This window comes from Saimiri boliviensis, chromosome X (genome assembly GCF_048565385.1).
Source record: "Saimiri boliviensis isolate mSaiBol1 chromosome X, mSaiBol1.pri, whole genome shotgun sequence".
NCBI lineage: Eukaryota > Metazoa > Chordata > Mammalia > Primates > Cebidae > Saimiri > Saimiri boliviensis.
The window spans coordinates 65,866,161-65,888,934 of record NC_133470.1 but is presented as its reverse complement, the minus strand read 5'-3'; the positions used below and the strand labels follow the sequence as shown (position 1 = coordinate 65,888,934).

Genomic DNA, 22,774 nt, shown 5'->3' with positions numbered 1-22,774 from the left:
ACAGGCAAAAAGAAAACTAATAAAAATTCTACACCTTAGCTTTGTTTCCTTACTTTTTATCTTTTTGTTGTTTCTTTTTATATCTTATTGTACTATGTCTTGGTGTGTTGTTGTAGCTATTTTTGTTGCTTCAACGTTTAGTCTTTCTACTTTTATTATAAGAGTAATTTATATACCACATACATTATTATAGTATTCTATATTTTCCTGTATACTTTCTGTTTTTAGTGAGTTTTGTACCTTCAGAGGATTTCTTATTGCTCATTCATGTCCTTTTCTTTCTGGTTAATTATTTCTTTTAGCCTTTCTTGTAGGACAGGTTTGGTGTTGATGAAATCCCTCAGCTTTCGTTTGTCTGGAAAGTTATTTTTCTTTCATGATTGAAGGATGTTTTTTGTGTTTATGCTATTCTAGGGTAAACGTTTTTTTCCTCGAGCACTTTAAATATTTCATGCCACTCTTCTCCTGGCCTGTAGGATTTCCACCGAAAAGTTTGCTGCCAGACATACTGGAGATTCATTGTGTGTTACTTGTTTCTTTTCTCTTGCTGCTTTGAGGATCCTTTCTTTATCATTGATATTTAGGAGTTTATTAAATGCTTCGAAGTAGTCTCCTTTGGGTTAGATTGGATTGATATTGTATAACCTTCTTGAATATTAGTATCTTTCTGTAGATTTGAGATGTTCTCTATCATTATCCCTTTGAATAAACTTACTACGCCAGTCTCTCTACCTCCTGTTTAAGGCTGATATCTCTTAGATTTGCTTTTTTGTAGCTATTTTCTAGGGCTTATAGGCATGCTTTATTCTTTTTTATTCTTTATCGTTTGTCTCTGTGACTGTATTTTCCAGTAGCTTATCTTCATGCTCACTAATTCTTTCTTTTGCTTTATCAATTTTGCTATTAAGAGACTTATGCATCCTTTAGTATGGCAGTTGCATTTTTTGACTCCAGAATGTCTGCTTTCTTTATTTGAATTATTTCAGCCTCTTCATTAAATTTTTCTGATCGGAGCCTGAATTCCTCCTGTGTTATCTTGAATTTCATTTTTCTTTCAAGTCAGCTATTTTGTGTTCTCTGTCTGAAGGGTCACATGTCTCGGTCTCTCCCAGATTTCCCCCTGGTTCCCTATTCATTTGATGAGGTCATATTTCTCTAAATGGTCTTGATGCTTATGGATTTTCATTGGTGTCTAGGCATTGAAGAGTTAGGAATTTATTGTAGTCTTTGCAATCTGGGCTTGTTTGTACCTGTCATTCTTGAGAAGGCTTTCCAGGTATTCAAAGGGACTTGGGTATTGTCATCCAAGTTTTTGGTCACTGCAGATGTATCCACATTATCCACATTAGGGGTCACCCTAAGTACAGTAACACTCTAGTTCTTGCAGACTTGAAGAGGTACCATTTTGGTGGTCTTGGTTAAGATCCAGAAGAATTGTCTGGATTACCAGATGGAGACTCTTGTTCTCTTCCTTTACATTCTCCCCAACAAATGGAGTCTCTGTGCTGAATTGCCTGGAACTGGGTAGGGGGTGGGTGACACAAGCACCTCCATGGCCACCATGGTCAGACCTTAAGCCAGCAGAGCAGTGGGTCTTGCCCAAGGCCCACTGTAACCACTGCCTGGTTACTGCCTATGTTTGCTCAAGGCCCAAGGGCTGTACATTCAGCATGTGGTGAAGCCTACCAGTATTGGGTCTTTACCTTCATGTTGATAGATTCTCTCAGTCCCTGGGCAGGTATAGAGATGCTTTATGGGACCCAGGGCCTAGAGCCAGAAATGTTAGAAATATACCTGGTGCTTTATTCTACTTTGGCTAAACTCACACCGAAGTAACAAAAAAGTCCTTCCTACTCTTTTCTTTCTTTTCTTCAGACAGAAGAGTCTCTCTTCATGGCCACCACCATGACAGGCCCACAGAGAGTACTGCCAGTGTTCACTTAAGGCCTACGGGCTATTTAGTGAGCTTTTGGTGAAAGCTGCCAGACCAGAGACTCACCCTTCAGGGAAGTGAGCTCCACCCTGCCCCAGGCTCAGTCCAAAAATGTCATTCAAGAGCCAAGGCCTGGAATTTGGGAACCCAAGAGCCCATTTGTTGCTTTTGTCCATTGTGGCCGACCTTGTACCTATACTGCTGGATAAAGTCCCCTTTACTCTTCTCTCTTCTTTTCTCAGGCAGGGGAAGAGTGTCTCTTTGTAGCCACCACAACTTTCAAGATGCTAGGTCTCACCAGAACCTAACACATTTCTGTCTAATCCATGGCCCACAATGTGTACTACCTGGTTACTGCTGCTGATTATTCAGGACCCAAGGGCTCTTTGGTCAGCAAGTGATGAACCCTGCCATGACTGGGTCCCTCAATTCAAAGCAGTGGGTTTTTGCCTTCTGGCCCAGGGAGCTAGGGCCTAGAATAGGGGCTTCACAATTCTGCCCAGGGCCCTATCCTACCGTTACTAAGCTGATATCCAAGTTGCAAAACAAAGTGCTTTTTACTCTTCCCTCTTCTCTCCTCAAGTAGAAAGCAAAGGTCTCTTTTGGAGCTTCAAGCTGCACTGCTTGGAATTGGAGGAGTGAGGAGTGGTGGCATAAGCACTCTCTTAGCCACCCCAACTGTTACCTCGCTAGGTCGAGTGCCTCCATTTTATTGGCTCCAAGCCCTTTACAGCACTAGAACTTACCCAGAAGTTGCAGTCCTCGTGGCCTAGATAGCCTTTCAGTTTTGTTTAGGACCCCAGAGCACTTTAGCCCACAGTGGCGTGACTTAACCAAAACTCAAGTTCTGACCACTTCGATGGGTGATTCCCCTCTGGTTTGGGCAGGTTTATATGCTCCCTTCACGGGCATAGGCTGAGTTCCAATTCAAAGTCTATGATCACTGCACTCTCTTTCCCCCAAGTGCACTAATTTTCTCCACATGCCACTTGGCCATTTCTGGGGGTTGAGATAGCGGTGGCATTGGCAGTTTAAGACTGTCTTTCCCCCTTCTGTGCCTCTTCCAGTGACATGAAGTTAAAATCAGATACTGTAATTGCTTACCTCATTTTTGTTTCTTATCATGGTGCTTTTTTGTGTAGATATAACATTTGCTGTTTCTGCTGGGAGGTTGATCAGTAGAACCTTCTATTCATCCATCTTGTTCCACCTCCTTCCCCAGTACTGGCTTTATTGAATGAGTTGGTATGTGTTCCTGTTTCTGTTTTGTGGAAGTGTTTTTAAAGCGTCAAGCTTAATTATTCTTTAAATGTTTGTTAGAATTCAGCATTGAAACCATCTCGACCTGAGTTCTTCTTGTAGGTAGCTTTTTTCTTTTTAGTAATATGGTAAATATATATTTATATATATACACACACACAACATAAAATTTACCATTTTGACAGAGTAAAAAGGCAAGCTACCATATGGGAAAAATATTTGCAAATCATATATCTGTTAAGGGGTTAATGTCAAAAATACATAAAGGATTCCTACAACACAACAACAAAAATAACCTGATTAAATATGGGCAAAAGAGTTGATAGACTTTCTCTAAAAATGATACACAAATGGCCAAGAAACACATGAGAAGCCCAGCATCACTAATCTTTAGGGAAATGCAAATGAATAATGAGATACCACCACACACCCATTAGGATGGGCTACTATGAAAAAATAATTAATAATAGGAGTTGGTGAGGATATGGGGAAATTGGACCCTTGTGTACTGTTGGTAAGAATGTAAAATGGTATAGCTGCTGTGGAAAACAGTGTGGTGTTCCTCAAAAAAAAAAAAATAATAATAATGGTATTACCATGAGATTCAGCAGTACCACTTCTTGGTATATACCCAGAAGAATTGAGTTCAGGGTATCACAGAAGCATTTGTATTTGTACACCCACATTATGGCAGCATTATTCATAATGACCAAAACATGGAAGCAAGTCAGGTGTCCATTGACAGATAAGTGGATAAACAAAATGTGGCATATACATACAGTGGAACAAAATTTAGCCTTAATAAGGAAGGAAACTTAGACACATGGTTGAACATGTATGAATCTTGAAGACAGTATGCTAACTGATCTAAGCCAGTCAAAAAAGGACAGATATTACATGGTTCCTATTATGAAGTTCCTAGAATAGTGAAATTTGTAGAGACATAAAATAGAATGCTGTTTGCCAGGGCCTGTGAGAAAGGGGAAATGGGGAGTGTGAAAGCACAGATAACTCCACAGGGCTTCCCAGAATGCTTCATGTTGTATGGGAATTATGTCTGTCTCATAAAGATCTGAAGACAGGTTCACTATTACCCATTTTTGTATACTTTTTGTCTAGCACCAAGCTAGACATGTAGTAAGTCCATAGTAAATACTTGTTGAACTGATAAAGAAATAAATTACCCTTATCTGGATCTTTCCTGTTTTTTTTTTTTTTTTAATACAGAGAATGATGCTCTAGTTAGGTATTTTCCTAGGTATATACGGGCACTTTTTATCTTTCTTATTTCCCTGCTTTCTTTTTTTTCTAGAGTCATTTATTGGCATATTTTTAACATATATATGTGTAGTATGTATGTGTATTTTAAAATTTGACAATAGTTAAATATAAGCTTAAATATATTTTTTCTACTATCACTATAAATTTTATTACTCAGATACTATGTTCTGGCAGTTTTTCATGATTGAAAAGCCAGTGTTGCAAAAACATACCAATTTACTACCATCAATAAATGGAAAATGCTTATTTTAACATGTGTACCTATAGTATTGTAACTACATTTTCTTCATCTTTAATGGGTAAAAACAATTGTCATTGTTTGACTTTATATTTTTCTGACCACTAATAGGGTTGTATTTTTTTATGTGCTTGCTAGTTTATTTTTGATTTTGTAAATTGTCTTTAGGAAATGTTTACTTATCAATCAGATTGATCTGCCTTTGAGTTTCTTCTATTACCACTACCACTACCATTACCACTGCCACTGTGTAGTGAGCACCGAGCTAGGTTTAAGGGGTATTACAGGAAATCATGGTATAGAAGAGGAGCAAACACATATATTATGTGCCATAATAGAGGCAGGTGTAATTTGTCATGGGATCTTGAGTGATAATATTAAGTACTCAATAAGCTTTTAATTACCATGTGATAGGCACCATTCTAAGTAGTTTTAAAAATATTATCTCATTTAATCCTCATAATAACCCTATGCAATAGGTACTCTGATTATCTTCATTTTACAGATAAAGAAACTGAGGCACAAGGAGTTTAATTACTTGCCATAAGTGAAAATGTTAGTAAATGGTGAAACTGAGATTAAACTCAGGGAGTGTCACTCCAAAGTCTGTGTTCTTAACTACTAACCTATAATGACTCTATCAGTTTTTAAGTGTTGGATTCATCGAGGTGGTATTAGAGATATTCATTTGCATTATAATAAAAGGTGAGTATGTTGAAATGCTTTTTAAAATAGTCATATCATTTTCCATTCATTTATGATTATTATTTATTTTACTAATTATCCCGTTCAAGTGAACAATTAATGCAAATGTGACTCCAGCTCTTACCTATTTATCCAACTATTCATCTCAAATTCTTTTTTCCTTGGATGTTTATGTCTTTTTTTTTAATTGAAAAAAACCATAAATGACTTTCATGGATATTAATGAATTTTTAACAAGGAAATTCTGGGTTTTCTGTATCAGTGAAGATATAGGTAAGAAACGTGGAAAAGCATCTTTTTTTAACTAATGTACTAAATTTAAAGAGCTTGCTGGAAAGAAATCTCAGTTTTGTTAGCCATTTTTATTTTAAGGCTCTGGGGCATGATAGAATTTTGCTTGGATGGGAGATAGTAGCATTGTGTTTACAATTAAACAATTAGAATAGAAATTATATATGATAAAATATAAAAAGTCATAAGCCCTTAATCCCTTGGTATTTTAGTATCAGTGCAAGTCTTGGGTAAAATTTCACCTCATTTCTTGCTGGTGTAGATTAAACGAAAAAAAAACTTTACCTCACTGTCTAAAATTGACATGTCAGATTATTAACTTATAAAGTCGTAATTCTTTACACACCCACACCCACCCACACACACACCCACACCCACACACCACTTACGAAATGGAAACATACACTGAAATTTGTAGCTACCCCATAGAATAATTTTTGGCACATAGTAGGCATTCAGTAAATATTTGCTCAGTGAATAAAGGCATTCTTTTTCTCTCATTTTATTTGATCATTATCAAGTTGTTAATAAGGAGAAAAATGTGACCATTTACAGGTATAATAAAAGCACACCTCATGAGCAAAATGTAAGTTTAATCATATTCTTTTGACAGTTTTAAGGATTCTAATCAAGGAAACCCTTTTAAGAAATTCTGATGTAGATGAAATAGGTTTTAAAATACCTGAGCTCATCACTATCTATTTAAATGAAATTTATGATGAATTTATTTATAATATAATTTAATTCTTGATTAAGAAAAGTATATAATGTATTTTGCTATATGCAAATAGAATATATCAAACACACTTTTAAATGATGAGCAGGGTGGAAAATCTGTTACTAGTGAGCAGAGCAATATATCAAATTCCTTTTGTGTTCTTTTGTTAAATTTTCAGGTGAGGGAAAGTGGCTTCGAAACATTGACTATTACCGTTTAGATGGTTCCACTACTGCACAGTCAAGGAAGAAATGGGCTGAAGAATTTAATGATGAAACTAATGTGAGGTAGGAAACATTTTCTGTATATACAGAAACATTAAAACAATTCATTTTTTAATGAACATACAGCAAAGTTCACTGTTTTTATTGTGTATTTGATTGTTTTTGGCAAATGCAAGATACAATCAGGATGCAAAATCGTGTCATCACTCCCTGCCCACTGGATTCACTTTTATGGAATCATATTATTTGTCGCCTTTTGAGTCTCACTTCTTTCACTTAGTGAAGTTTATTTGAGACTCATCTAGTTGCTGCATACATCTATAATTTTTAAAAAATTGTTGTATAGTCTTCCATTATATGGACATATCAGAGTTGGTTTAGCTACTTCACTTGAGGGACATTTGAGTTGTTCCCAGGTTTTAGAATTAAAATCAGAGCTGCTCTAAGCTTTCATGTTCAAGTTTTTGTGTGAACATAAGTATTTACCTAAATGGTATGAAAGCCTGGGATTTATAGTAAGTTTATATTTATCTTTGTAAGAAACTGTCAGTTTTCCAAAGTAGCTGTGTAATTTTGCATTGCCACCAGCAGTTGTGTGAGAGTTTCAGCTGCCCTGCATTTTTGTCTGTACTTGGTAGTGTCATGTTTTTATAAAAATTATTTTACTTATTCTAATATAGGTATAATGGTATCTCTTGTGATTTTAATTTGCTGTTCCCTAATGATAAATCATGTTGAGCATCTTTTCATGTGCTTATTGACCATCCAGGGAAATTTGTGTATGTATTGTTGATATTGTTTTAAGCTGTTAGTAACTGATAAGATCAAACTACATTTGGAAAGGAAAAGTTGTATATATAGTCATATATTGCTTAACAACCAGTATACATTCTGAGAAATGCCTCATTAGGCAATTTTGTCATGTGGATATCATTGAGTGTACTTACACAAACCTAAGCCTACTGTACACCAGTAGGCTTTCTGTGATACAGCTTATTGCTCATAGGCGGCAAAGCTGTACAGCATGTTACTGTACTGAATATTGTAGGCAATTGGAACACAATGGTATTTGTGTATGTAACATACCTAAACATAGAAAAGATACAGTAAAAATATGTATTATAATCTTATGAAATTGCCTTTGTATATGCTGTCAGTTATTGACCAGAACATAGGTGGCACATGTCTATACACACATATTAACATATGTACATATGCATACATATACACATACACAAAGGTAAGAAAGCATGGCATTTAAGAAAAAGGATAAAGGAGATGGGGTAAGTATAATAGAAAGATGGCTGAAGTATGCCTTAATAAATATTTTAAACTATGGAGAATATTATACTGTGTGTGTAAAACGTTTTAATTTTAGCAGCATCATGAACTAGACCTAGGCTTAAGGCTAGAGAAATTTCAGTTACATTTTAGGAAGATTAATAATTATTGAAAACCGGTAGTCTAGGAGAGCTTACAAAGGGATGATTTGAATACAGTTGAATTGTAAATGTATATGATTGATTATATAACTGCTTAAAGAATACATTTTTATATTCTGTGTTTTTCATGTTTAAACGAATTATTATTTGTCCATGAATGTGAAGAAGTAATTTTATTGAGTAACCCAAATTTCTCAAAAGTAATCTAAACCTTTGGCTTGCTCGATTTCCCAAATTTTAAAATATGAAAATGGCATATGATCTGTCACATGACATTTACACTTGATGATTAGTAGAGGAAAACATTGAAATGTAGTCGTCGAGCTGTCAGCTTGGCTTACTCACTAGTGAATCACCCCTAAACATATGCCAAAAAGCATTTCATTCAAATTCATGCTTCAGGCAAATACTGGTTGAGTATTTCTTATCCAAAATGCTTGGGGATGTTTGGGACCAGAAGCATTTCTGTTATGGGATTTTTTTCAGAGTTTTGAATATTTATATTATATTCTTACCTGTTGAGTATTCCAAATCTGAAAATCTGAAATCTTAAATGTCCCAATGAGCATTTTCTTTTCTTTTCTTTTTTTTTTTTTTTTTGAGACAGAGTCTTGGTTTGTCGCTAGGCGCCAGGCTGGAGTACAGTGGCACAATCTCGGCTCACTGCAATCTCCGCCTCCTGGGTTCAAGCAATTCTCCTGCCTCAGCCTCCCCAGCAGGTGGGACTACAGGTGCACGCCACCATGCCCAGCTAATTTTTGTATTTTTTTTTTTTTTTTTTTTTTTTTTTTAGTAGAGACGGTTTCACCATGTTGGCTGGGATGGCCTCGATCTCTTGACCTCGTGATCTGCCCACCTCGGCCTCCCAGAGCACTGGGATTACAGGCATGAGCCACCGGGCCCAGCCCCAATGAGCATTTTCTTTGAGTGTCATGTTGGCAGTCAAATAGTTTTACAGTTTGGAGAATTTAAGATTTCAGACTTACAGATTTGGGATGTTCAACCTGTACATGTATATTATGGATTTGGAGAGTTGTTCTTGAATAGCTGAACCCCATGCACATGAAATCCACAAATGTTATGCTGTCTCTAGAAATCCGGAAACAAACTGAAAATGAAACCAAAAGCAAGATGAAAAGAGCAAAGAAAAAAAAATCCACAAATGTTTTAGATTATATCTTTGTATATTCTAATTTTTCATGATTCAGTAATTTTCAATAAATAGGATATAAATATAATTCTTGTTTATGCCAAAGCAATCTGAAAGACACATTAAAATAAGCTTTAAGATAATGACCATTTCTAACGTTGTTGTTTTATGTGAGCTGAAAGTAATTTTCAGCGGACTCAGAGTGCCTGGTTAGCTTGATACTATTTTTGGTTTGTTTGTTTTACTTCTAATTTAGAAATGATTATAGATTCACCTGAACTTGCAAATATAGTACAGAGAAGTCCTGTGAACCCTTCATCTAATTTTCCCCAATGGTTAAATCTTATAGTTCAGTATCAAAACTAAGAAATTTTGCTAGTAGTAGACTACCCTTTTATGGTCACACCCATTTTTACTACCAACCTTGTCACTAACCTTAACCCCTGACAATGACTAATTTATCCTCCATCTCTATTATTTTGTTATATTAAGACTGTCATATAAATGGTATCATTCATTATATGTGATCTCTTGAGATTGGCTTTTTTCACTCAGCATAATGTCCTTGAGTTCCATCCAAGTTGTCACATGTATCAATAGTTTGTTCCTTTTTATTACAGAGTAGTATTTTATGGATGGATGTACCACAGATGTTTAATCATTCACTTATTGCAGGACATTTTTGTTTTGTCCAGGTTTAGCTGTTAGAAATAAATCTGCTGTGAACACTGTGTTTCAGCTTTTTGTGTGGATCTAAGTTTTCATTTCTCTAGGATAAATGCCCAGGAATGCCTTTGCTAGGTCACATGGTAAGTATGCATTACTTTTTTTAGGAAACTGCCAAACTCTTATTTAGAATGACTGTATCATTTTATAGTTCTACCAGCATTGTGTGAGAAATCAAGTTTCTCTACATCCTCACCAGCATTTGGTATTATCAGTATTTTTTATTTTAGGTGCTCTGATAGGTGTGTAGTGGTATCTTATTATGGTCTTAATTTGCAATTCCCTAATGACCAGTTATATTGAGCATCTTATGTATTTATTTGCCATCAAATACTGTATTTCCTCTTGGGTGAAAATCTCTTTATATCTTTTTGTCCATTTTCTTATTGGATTGCTTTTTTTTTTTTTGGTAGAGTTTTGAGAATTCTTTATATAATCTAGATATGTACCCTTTTTTTATATTTCCTTTTTTAATCTAAATTTAATTTTTTAATTTTATAACTTTTAAAATATATATATATTTCATTTCAGGTTCTGGGGTACATGTAAAGAACATGCAGGATTGTTGCATAGGTACATACATGGCAATGTGGTTTGCTGCCTCCATACCCATCACCTATATCTGGCATTTCTCCCCATGTTATCTCTCACCAACTCCCTTCCCCCCACCCAAACCTCAGTGTGTGATGCTCCCCTCCCTGTGCCCATGTGTTCTCATTGTTTAACACCTGCCTATGAGTGAGGGAACTTGCTGGGACTGTGCTCTGGAGCTGTTCCTGTTCGGCCATCTTGGCGCAAGTCTAAAATCTGTTTTCAGTTGTAATATTTTTAGCAGTAGAGAAATGACAAGTTTACCCTTGAGTTTTCTGATCTGTGAACACAGTGTATCTCTCCATTGATGCTAATCTTTGATTTCTTTCATCAGCGTGTTGTAGTTTTCAGTATACATGTCCTCTAGATCTTTTGATAGATTTACACCCAGGTATTCTCTTTTTTTGAGTCATTGTAAATGATACTGTATTTTTAATTTTCATTTCCATATGTTCATTGCTCAAATATAGAAATATAATTTATTTTTGTGTTGGTCTTTTGTCTGTAATCTTGCTGACTTCGTTTGTTCTAGAAGTTTGTTTTGTGGATTTCTTGGGATTTTCTAAATGGACCGTTATATTATCTGCTAGTAGGGATAGCTTTATTCTTTTATGATCTGTATGCTGTTTGTTTCCTTTTGTTGCCTGTTGCTATTGACTTGGGGTGGCAGCAAAATATTATGGAAAATATTTAAGGAAAGTTATAGATTATAATCTCAAACCTTTTGGAAGGCTGAAAGGTTTTATTGGGACAGGCCGAAAGTGGTGGCTGGTCCATTATTTTAAGTTAGGGAGAGACAGGTACGATCAAAGGCCTTGCCTCACACCCATTTGTCTCCAGTCTGTTTACTCATGTTAATTTTGTGCTGGGTTGCCCCTCTGGGGAGGACCAAAAGGGAATTACCTGTTAATAGTATTTACTCTGGGCCCCAGAACCAAAAGCTTTTATCATTCTGCAAACTGTTCTCTTAACCATATTAATTATACACAAGTGTATTAACTTAGAACCTGTCTTGTAAAATCTTGAGGGAATAAATGTGTGATGGACAGAGGGTCTGGGTCGATTGGTTGCAATTTACTCTCTGAAAGCAGCCAACAGCCATCCCCAGCCCACTTGAAACATTAATGGTGTGAGAATGCATTCATTCATTCATTCATTCATTCATTCATCCGTCTCACTTGCCTTATTGCAAGAAAAGTCTCCAATTATAATTGTGAGTTTGTCTATTTCTCCTTTCAGTTCTGTCAGGTTTTGCTTCTGATATTTTCAGCTCTGTTTATTATGCACAATTAGTATTGCTATGTCCCTCCCTATTGCTCATACTGGTTAAAACTTTAGAGTAATATGGTTAATAGCAGTGGTGAGAGTGGACATCCTCACCTTCCTGATCTTAGGAGAAAAGCATTTTGTCTTCATTGCCTGTGATGTTAGCTGTAAGGTGTTTTTTTTTTTTTTGACTGGGGTGGGGGTTATTTTGTTTCTGTTTTTGTTTTGAGACAAGGTTTCTAGGTATCTGTCTATCACCCTGACTGGAGTTCTGTGGTGTGATCATACGTCACTGCAGCCTTCAACTCCTAAGCTCAAGGGATCCTCCTGCCTTACCCTCTTTGAGTAGATGGGGCTATAAGAATGCACAGCCATGCTGTATGTTTTTTTGTAATTACTCTTCATCGAGTTGAGGAGGTTTCCCTCTGTTCTTAATTTTCTCAGAGTTTTTATGACAAATGTGTGTTTACATTTGTCTAATGCTTTTTCTGCCTCAGTATTGTCTGTTTTTTCTTCTTAATCTGTTAATATGGTGTGCTATGTAGATTGGTTTTTGAATACTGAACCAACCTTTCACTCCTGGAATAAAACCTCACTTGATCATAAGGCTAATTCTTTTTTTATAGTACTGGGTTCTGATATTTTGTTGAGAGATATTTATGAGTGTTGCTGTTATATATTCAGTTGTTTTTATGTTGTTGTCTGGTTTTAGTATCAGGTTAATATTGACCTCATAAAATAAGAATTGTTTTCTATTTTCTGATAAAAATTATGGGGATTTGTGTTAATCTTAGGAATTGTGGTAGTTTGTGCTTTTGTTCACTTCATTGGTTCATTTCTTCATAATTTCAAATGTATGTGTAGACTTGTTCATAGCATTTTGTTAATATCTTTTTCATGTCTTTATGATCTATAGTGATTAGCTTCTGTTTCATTCCTAGTACTGGTAATTTGTGTGTTTTCCCTTTATTAGATGTGCTAGAGGTTTGTCAATTTCATTTATCCTTTCAAATAACTAGTGTTTTAGTCCCTCGATTTTCTTTTTTTTTCTATTTTAATTTCATGTTGCTTTTGGTTTGTTTTACTCTTCTTGTTCTACTTTCTGGAGGTAGATGCTTAGATTACTAATTTGATTTGAGACTTTTCTTCTTTAATTTAAATATAATTTTAAGCATTTAGTGTTATAAATTTTCATTTCAGCACTGCTTTAGTTATACAAACTTTGGTGTGTTGTATTTTCATTTAGTTAAGTATATTTTTATTTTCTTTCAGAATTCATCTTTGACTCATAGCTAGAAGCATGTTGTTTAATTTTCATGCATTTGGAGGTTCCCATTATTTTTCTGTTGTGGATTCCTAGTTTAATTCAATTACATTGAAGAAATATACTCTGTATGACAGGTGTCCCCAAACTTTTTACACAGGGGTCCAGTTCACGGTCCCTCAGACCGTTGGAGGGCTGCCACATACTGTGCTCCTCTCACTGACCACGAATGAAAGAGGTGTCCCTTCCTGAAGTGAGGTGGGGGGCCGGTTAAATGGCCTCAGAGGGCCGCATGCGGCCCGCGGTCTGTAGTTTGGGGACGCCTGCTGTATGATTTCAGTCCTTTTAAGTTTGTTATGCTATGTTTTATGTCCAAAGTACACTGGGCCTTGAAGAGAATATGTACCTTGCTGTTGTTGGATGGAGTGTTCTATAAATATTGAGTATATTTTCTTCGATGAGTTTGTTGTATTCTTCTTTATGCTGATATTTTTGTCTAAGTGTTTTTCAATTTTTCAGAGGAAAGTTGAAGTCTCCAACTATAATTGTGGATTTGTCTGTTTCTCCTTCAGTTCTGTTAGGTTTTACTTCTGATATTTTCAGCTCTGTTGTTTATTATACACATTTAGTATTGCTGTGTCCCTATCCCTCATAATTTTCTTTCCTCTGAAATCTATTTAATCTGATACTGATAAAACCATTCTTGTTTTATTTTGATTGATGTTTGCATGATATATAGTTTTTCATCCTTTTACTTCAGCTCACCTATATTGTTGTGTTTGAGGTGAGTTTCTTGTAGATAGCATGTAGTTGGGTCATTTTTTTTGATGGAGGTCATGTTTTTGTTTCATTTTTTACTCATTCTTTCTTTTGAATGGTGTGTGTAGACCGTTTATATGTAATGTAGGGCTTCAGTCTGCCATTTTATTTTTTTGTTCAATGTTTTCTCTTTCATTCTATTTTCTTTTGTTTATGATTTATTTTTCCTCCCTTCCTGTGGGTTAGTTTTATATTTTTAAAATTCTGTTTTCATTCATTTATAGTGTTTTTTAAGTGTATCTCTTTGTATAGCTTTGATAGTGGTTGCAGTAGATATTACATCATATATATACACACACTTGTTACAGTCTGCTGGTGTCATTTTGCAAGTTTGATTGAGGTGCAGAAACCTTACCTCTTTATATCCTTTTGATTCCCTTTTTATAATATGACTGTCTCAAGTGTTTAACCATATCAGTTTGTGTTGTCATTCTTTTTTCAATTATAGAATGTAATTTAGAAAACACTACAGAAGGAAAGTGTTGTATAGACTCATATTTATAATTTGCTGTTTTCATTGTTACTTCTCCCTAGTGTTTCACTATTCCTTCTTTTATATCATTTGCTTTGTATTTAGAGAACTTGTTTCAGCCATTCTTTCTTTTTCTTTCTTCTTTTTTTTTATATACAGGGTTTCGCTCTGTCACCCAGGCTGGCATACAGTGGCGTAATCTCAGCTCGCTGCAGCCTTGACCTCCCAAGCTCAAGCCATCCTCCCACCTCAGCCTCCCAAGTAGCTGGGACTCAGGTGTGCACCACCATGCCTGGTTAATTTCTGTATTTTTTGTAGAGATGGTTGCACCATGTTGCCCAGGCTGGTCTTGAACTCCTGAATTCAAGTGATCTACCAGCTTTGGCCTCCCAAAGTGCTGGGATTACAGGCATGAGCCACCACACCTGGCCTACCCAGAGCAAGTCTGCTGGCAACAAATGATTTCCCCTTCATTCTTGAATGGTATTTCAGATGGAACTAGAATTCCAGGTTGTCAATTCTTTCCTTTCAGCACTTGAAAAATATTGTGTCACCACCTTCTTGTCTCCCTGGTTTCTTATGAGAAACCTGTTTGAGTCGTTTTTCCCCCCTTAGATAAGGTGTTGTTTCTCTCTTCTTTCAAGATTATTTTTCTACATTTTCAGAAGATGACTGACTGATGTATCTTGTCACAGATTTGTTTGGGTTTATCTTGTTTGTGGTTCATTCAGCTACTTACATCTGCAGGTTTATGTTTCTTGATAAATTTTGGTAATTTTCAGTAATTATTTCTTTGAATACATTTTCAGCCCCTCCTTGAGAACTTTTTTTAAGGACTCTAATGACAAAAATGTTAAATCTTTTGTTATACTCCCATGGATCCTTGAGTCTCTTTTCCATTCTGTTTTTCTCTGATGTTCAATTTAGGCCATTTCTGTCGTTTAGGCTTCAAAGTCACAGAATCTTTTCTTTTCTGCATTCTACTCAACTCATTCTGAGTTTTTAATTTCTGTTATATTTTTCAGTTCTATTTTTTTTTTTTTTTTTGAACAAGGTCTCACTCTCGCCCAAGCTGGAGTGCAGTGACAAGATCTCGGCTCACTGCAAACTCTGCCTTCTAGGTTCAAGCAATTCTCGTGCCTGAGCCACCCAAATAGCTGGGATTATAGGCATTCACCACCACACCCAGTAAACTTTTGTACTTTCGGTAGAGATGGTGTTTCACCATTTTGGCCAGACTGGTTTTGAACTCCTGGCCTCAAATAATCTGCCTGCCTTGGCCTCCCAACATGCTGGGATTACAGGCATGAGCCACCATGCCCAGCCTGAAATTTTCATTTGGTTCTTTTTTATGTCTTCTGTTTCCCTGCTGAGACTATTTCTTTCATTTGTCTCAAGTGTGTTAATAATTGCTTATGAGGCGTTTTTATAATAACTACTTTAAAAATCCTTGTCAGGCAATTCTAACGTTTTTGTCATCTCAGCGTTAGTGTCTGTTGATTGTCTTTTCTCATTGAGCTTGAGATTTTTCTGGTTCTTATTAGAAGGTACTATTTAAACTGGGCATTTTGGTTGCCATATCGTGAGATGCTCGATCTTATTTAAATCTTTTGTTATAGTAGGTGTCTTCTAACAAATATTTTGGCAAGGCATGAGGTACCCTACCACATTGTTGCCAGTTGATAATGGGAGTTCAGTCTCCTCATTAAGCTTCTACTGGTATTACCTTGGCTGGGTGGGGGGGCAGAGGCTCAAGATTATTTGTTTACTTCTCCACAGATGACCTCCACTGACACCACAGGGGGTGACTCACTAGTTACTGGATGGTGGTATAGTTCCAGTAGGAAAGGAAGAGTTTTTTTTTTTTTATAACTGCTGGTTGTGGGTGGATGTATAGTTTCCCTACATGGTCTTTATTGACACTATTGGGTGAGAGGGAGGACCTTGTTATATCAGACTTCTCTGACCCCATCCTGGCAGTGCCTTGTTATAACTTGGTTATGGTAGAAGGATAGGGTTCAACTGCATTTAAAAAAAAATATATATATATATCTTTTATTGCACTTTAGATTCTGGGGTATATGCGCAAAACATGCAGGATTGTAGCATAGGTACATATGTGGCAATGTGGTTTGATGCCTCCATTCCCCCCCGTCACCTATATCTGGCATTTCTCCCCATGTTATCCCTCCCCGACCTCCCTACCCACCACTATCCTCCCCCCAACAGACCCCACTTTGTGATGCTCCCCTCCCTGTGTCCATGTGTTCTCATTGTTCAACACCCGCCTATACGTGAGAACATGTGGTGTGTGATTTTCTGTTCTTGTGTCAGTTTGCTGAGAATGATGGTTTTCAGGTTCATCAGTGTCCCTACAAAGGACACGAACTCTTTTTTTTTTTTTTTTTTATAGCTGCATAGTATTCTGTGGTGTATATGTGCCACATTTTCCTTGTCCAGTCTGTCATCGATGGGCATTTGGGTTGGTTCCAGCTCTTTGCTATTGTAAACAGTGCTGCAATGAACGTACGTGTGCATGTGTCTTTGTAATAGAACGATTTATAATCCTTTGGATGTATATCCAGTATTGGGATTGCTGAGTCAAATGGAATTTCTATTTCTAGGTCCTTGAGGAATCACCACACTGTCTTCCACATGGTTGAACTAATTTACACTCCCACCAACAGTGTAAAAGTGTTCCTATTTCTCCACATCCTCTCCAGCATCTGTTGTCTCTAGATTTTTTGATGATCGCTATTCTAACTGGCATGAGATGGTATCTCAATGTGGTTTTGATTTGCATTTCTCTAATGACCAGTGATGATGAGCATTTTTTCATATGTTTATTGGCCTCATAAATGTCTTTATTTGAAAAGTATCTGTGCATATCCTTTGCCCACTTTTGAATGGGTTTGCTCGTTTTTTTCTTGTAAACCTGTTTTAGTTCTTTGTAGATTCTGGATATGAGCCTTTTGTCCGATGGGTAGATTGCAAAAATGTTTTCCCATCCTGTTGGTTGCCAGTTTACTCTAAGGACTGTTTCTTTTGCTGTGCAGAAGCTCTGGAGTTTAATTAGATCCCATTTGTCTATTTTGGCTTTAGTTGCCAGTGCTTTTGGTGTTTTAGTCATGAAGTCCTTGTTTATGCCTATGTCCAGAATGGTTTTGCCTCGGTTTTACTCTAGGGTTTTTATGGTGTTAGGTCTTATGTTTAAGTATTCCATCTGGAGTTAATTTTAGTGTAAGGTGTCATGAAGGGGTCCAGTTTCTGCTTTCTGCCCATGGCTAGCCAGTTTTCCCAACACCATTTATTAAACAGGGAATCCTTTCCCCATTGCTTGTTTTTGTCATGTTTGTCAAAGATCAGATAGCTGTAGATGTGTGGCGTTGCCTCTGAGGCCTCTGTTCTGTTCCATTGTTCTATCCGTTTTGGTACGAGTACCATGCTGTTTTGAATTACTGTAGGCTTGTAGTATAGTTTGAAGTCAGGCAGTGTGATGCCTCCAGCTTTGTTTTTTGGCTTAGAATAGGCTTGGCTATGCGGGCTCTCTTTTAGTTCCATATGCTGTTTTGATTACTCTAGCCTTGTAGTATAGTTTGAAGTCAGGTAGTGTCATGCCTGTGGCTTTGTTCATTTTGCTTAGAATTGTCTTGGCTATGCAGGCTCTCTTTTGGTTGCATATGAAGTTTAAGGTGGTTTTCTTCCAGGTCTGTGAAGAGGGTCATAGGTAGCTTGATGGGGATAGCATTGAATCTATAAATTACTTTGGGCAGTATGGCTATTTTCATGATATTGATTCTTCCTAACCATGAGCATGGAATGTTTCTCCATCTGTTTGTGTCCTCTCTTAATTCCTTGAGCAGTGGTTTGTAATTCTCCTTGAAGAGAAGCTTTACATCCTTTGTTAGTTGTATTCCTAGGTATTTGATTCTCTTTGTAGCAATTGTGAATGGCAGTTTGTTCTTGATTTGCTCTCTTTAAGTCTGTTACTGGTGTATAGGAATGCTTGTGATTTTTGCACATTGATTTTGTATCCTGAGACTTTGCTGAAGTTGCTTATCAGTTTAAGGAGATTTTGGGCTGAGACAGTGGGATCTTCTAACTATACAATTATGTCGTCTGCAAATAGAGACAATTTGACTTCCTCCTTTCCTATTTGAATACCCTTTATTTTTTTCTTGCCTGATTGCTCTGGCTAGAACTTCCAATACTGTATTGAATGGGAGTGATGAGAGAGGGCATCCTTGTCTAGTGCCAGATTTCAAAGGGAATGCTTCCAGTTTTTGCCTATTCAGTATGATATTGGCTGTGGGTTTGTCGTAAATAGCTTTTATTGAGATACATTCCATCGATACCTAGTTTATTGAGAGTTTTTAGCATAAAAGGCTGTTGAATTTTGTCGAAGGCCTTCTCTGCATCTATTGAGATCATCATGTGGTTTTTGTTTTTGGTTCTGTTTATGTGGTGGATTATGTTTATAGACTTTCGTATGTTAAACCAGCCTTGCATCCCCGGGATGAAGCCTACTTGATTGTGATGGATAAGCTTTTTGATATTCTGTTGCAATCCATTTGCCAGTATTTTATTGAAGATTTTTGCATCTATGTTCATCATGGATATTGGCCTGAAGTTTTCTTTTTTTGTTGAGTCTCTGTCGGGTTTTGGTATCAGGATGATGTTGGTCTCATAAAATGATTTGGGAAGGATTCCCTCTTTTTCTATTGTTTGGAATAGTTTCAGAAGGAATAGTATCAGCTTCTCTTTGTATATCTTGTAGAATTCAGTTATGAATCCTTCTGGACCTGTGGTTTTTTTTTACTTGGTAAGCTATTAATTTCTGCCTCAACTTCAGCCCTTGTTATTGGTCTGTTCATGGTTTCAACTTCTTCCTGGTTTAGGCTTGGAAGGGTTCAAATGTCCATGAATTTATCCATTTCTTCCAGGTTTACTGGTTTATGTACATAGAGTTGTTTGTAGTAATCTCTGATGGTAGTTTGTATTTCTGTGGAATGGCTGGCAATATCACCTTTATCGTTTTTTATTGCATCTACTTGATTCTTCACTTTTTTCTTTTTAATTAATCTGGCTAGCAGTCTCTTTTGTTGATCTTTTCAAAAAAATATCTCCTGGATATTGATTGTTTTTGAGGGGTTTTTAATGTCTCTATCTCCTTCAGTTCTGCTCTGATCTTAGTTATTTCTTGTCTCCTGTAGCTTTTGAGTTTTTTGATGTTGCTCCTCTAGGTCTTTCAATTTTGATGATAGGGTATCGATTTTAGATCATTCCTCGCTTCTCATGTTGGTATTTATTGCTATAAATTTCTCTCTAGACACTGCTTCTAATGTGCCCCAGAGATTCTGGTACTTTGTGTCTTTGTTCTTGTTGGTTTCAAAGAACATCTTTATTTCTTTCTTCATTTCATTGTTTATCCAGTCAACATTCTGGAGCCAGTTGTTCAGTTTCCATGAAGGTATGTGATTCTTAGTTTCGTAATTCTGAATTCTAATTTGATTTCCCTGTGGTGTGAGAAACTGTTATGATTTCCGTTCTTTTGCATTTGCTGAGGAGTGATTTACATCCAATTATCTGGTCAATTTTAGAGTAGGTGCAGTGTGGTGCTGAGAAGAATGTACATTCTGTGGATTTGAGGTGGAGAGTTCTGTAAATGTCTATTATGTTTATTTGTTCTAAATCTGAGTTCAAGTCCTGGATGTCCTTGTTAATTTTCTCTCTCATTGATCTGTCTAATATTGACAGTGGAGTGTTAAAGTCTCCCAGTATAATTGTGTGGGAGTCTAAGTCTCTTTGTAGGTCATTAAGAACTTGCTTTATGTACCCTTGTGCTGTGGTATTGGGTGCGTATGTATTTAGGACCATTAGCTCTTCTAGATGCATTGATTCTTTTACCATTATCTAATGCCCTTCTTTGTCTCTTTTTATCTTTGTTGGTTTTTTGCTCCATTTGCTTGGTAAATCTTCCTCCATACCTTTATTTTTAGCCTATGTGTGTCTTTTCACATGAGATGGGTTTCCCGAATACAGCACAGCGATGGGTCTTGACTTTTTACCCAATTTTCCAGTCTGTGTCTTTTGATTGGGGCATTTAGAACATTTACATTTAAGGTTAATATTGTTATGTGTGAATTTGATCCTGCCATTTTGATGCTAGCTGGATGTTTTGCCTGTTAGTTGATGCATTTTCTTAAGTATATCGATGGTCTTTACCATTTGGTACATTTTCGGAGTGGCTGGTAGTGGTTGTTCCTTTCCATGTTAAGTGTTTCTTTCAGAAGCTCTTGTAAGGCAGGCCTGGTGGTGATGAAATCTCTCAGCCATTGCTTGTCCGTAAAGGATTTTATTTCTCCTTGGCTTATGAATCTTAGTTTGGCTGGATATGAAATTATAGGTTGAAAGTTCTTTTCTTTAAGGATATTGAATATTGGCCCCCACTCTCTTCTGACTTGTAGGGTTTCTGCCAGGAGATCTGCTGTGAGTCTGAAGAGCTTCCCTTTGTGGGTAACTCGACCTTTCTCTCTGGCCGCCCTTAGCCTTTTTTCCTTCATTTCAGCCCTGGTGAATCTGACGGTTATATGCCTTGGGGTTGCTCTTCTTGAGGAGTATCTTTGTGGTGTTCTCTGTGTTTCCTGGACTTGAATATTGGCGTGCATTGCTAGGCTGGGGAAGTTCTCCTGGATAATATCCTGAAGAGTGTTTTCCAGCTTGGATTCATTCTCCCTGTCACATTCAGGTACAACTATCAAACATAATCCCATATTTCTTGGATGCTTTGTTCGTTTCTTTTCACTCTTTTTCTCTGTTCTTGCCTTCTCGTTTTATTTCATTGACTTCAATCTGTGATATCCTTTCTTCTGCTTGGTTGATTTGGCTATTAAAACTTGGGTATGTTTTGTGCAGTTCTCATGCTGTGTTTTTCACCTCCATCAAGTCGTTTATATTCTTCTCTAAGCTGTTTATTCTAGTTAGTATCTCATATAACCTTTTTTCTAGGTTCGTAGTTTCTTTGCATTGGGTCAGCAAATGTTCTTTTAGCTCTGAGAAGTTTGTTATAACCCACCTTCTAAAGCCTGCTTCCGTCAATTTGTCACTCTCATTCTCTATTCAGTTTTGTTCCCTTGCTGTTGAGGAGTTGTGATCCCTTGGAGGAGGAGAGGGGTTCTGGTTTTTGGTGTTTTCATCCTTTTTGTGCTGGTTTCTTCCCATCTTAGTGGTTTTATCTACCTGTGGTCTTTGTAGTTGTTGACTTTCAGATGCAGTCTCTCAAGTGGACATCCTTTTTGTTGATGTTCAAGCTATTTCTTTCTGTTTCTTTCTTTTCCTTCTAACAGTCAGACCCCTCTGCTGCAGGACTGCTGCAGGTCCACTCCAGACCCTGCTTGCCTGGGGATCACCGCAGGGGCTGCAGAACACTAAGGGTTGCTGCCAGTTACTTCTTCTGTTGTCTTTGTCCCAGAAGGGTACCCGCCAGATGTCAGCCTGAGTTCTCCTTTGTGAGGTGTCTCTTTGGGTATACGGTGGTTGGGAAGCTGCTTGAGGAGACAGTCTTGTCCCTTATAGGAGGTCAGGTGGTGTGATGGGAGCTCCATTGTTCTGTGCAGAGCTGCCGGGCAGATACCTTTAAGTCTGCTGCAGTGGAACTCATAACTGCCTCTCTCCCAGGTGCTCTGTCCTAGGAAGGTTGGCTTTATTTATAAGTTCCTGATGTACTGCTGCCTTTTTTCATAGATGCCGTGTCCCGTACGGAGTAGTCTAGTTACAGTCTGCCAGCAGAGGTGTTGCTGAGCTGCCACAGGCTCTGTCCAGCTGCTGTGTGAACTGCCTCTATATTGGCGGACTGCCTTGGTAGTGGTGGACCCCTTCAGCCCAGTGAGCTGGACCATCCTGGGTCCAGCTTTGCTTGCTGTGAAACTCTCAATCCAGAGTGTTTCAAATTGCTTGCTTTGTGGGGTAGTACCCCCTTAGCTGGATCACCTGCCTCTCTGTCTCAGCCCCCTCCCTTTCAGTTGTATGGGTGCCTCTGTTTCCTAGGTGTTCCAGACATCAGTTGAAACTGCTGCCCAGATTTGTGTGAGTTTCTGTGTGCCAACCCATGGCACCAGCTGAAACAGCTGTGTTGATAACTTGTGGCGCTTTTTGGCCCAGGAATTTCCTGGTCTGCAGGCAGTGAAAACTTGTTTGGAAACGCAGTGAGCATTCACCCTCTGCGTTGTTCTTACTGGGAATTGCACTCTGGAGCTGTTCCTATTTGGCCATCTTGGATCTCCCCCCTCGCAGCTGCATTTTTTGCTGTACTGTTTGGTTGGAATTGGGTGGTTATCCTGTCATGTTCTGTCTTGCTATGCTGCCTCCTTCCTGGTCCCTTGGCTGGAGGGTAGG

General features: G+C 37.4%; 1 protein-coding gene across 12 annotated transcripts in view; it reads left to right on the top strand.

Annotated features, from left to right (window-relative positions):
* ATRX (ATRX chromatin remodeler) overlaps positions 1-22,774 on the top strand; it is a 312,128-nt gene that overhangs the window by 206,597 nt on the left and 82,757 nt on the right. For all 12 annotated transcript variants that reach the window (XM_074391843.1, XM_074391840.1, XM_003936850.4 and 9 more), the window contains one exon: positions 6,605-6,713. In XM_074391843.1, the coding sequence (XP_074247944.1) occupies positions 6,605-6,713 (109 nt within the window). The remainder of the gene's footprint in view (positions 1-6,604; positions 6,714-22,774) is intronic.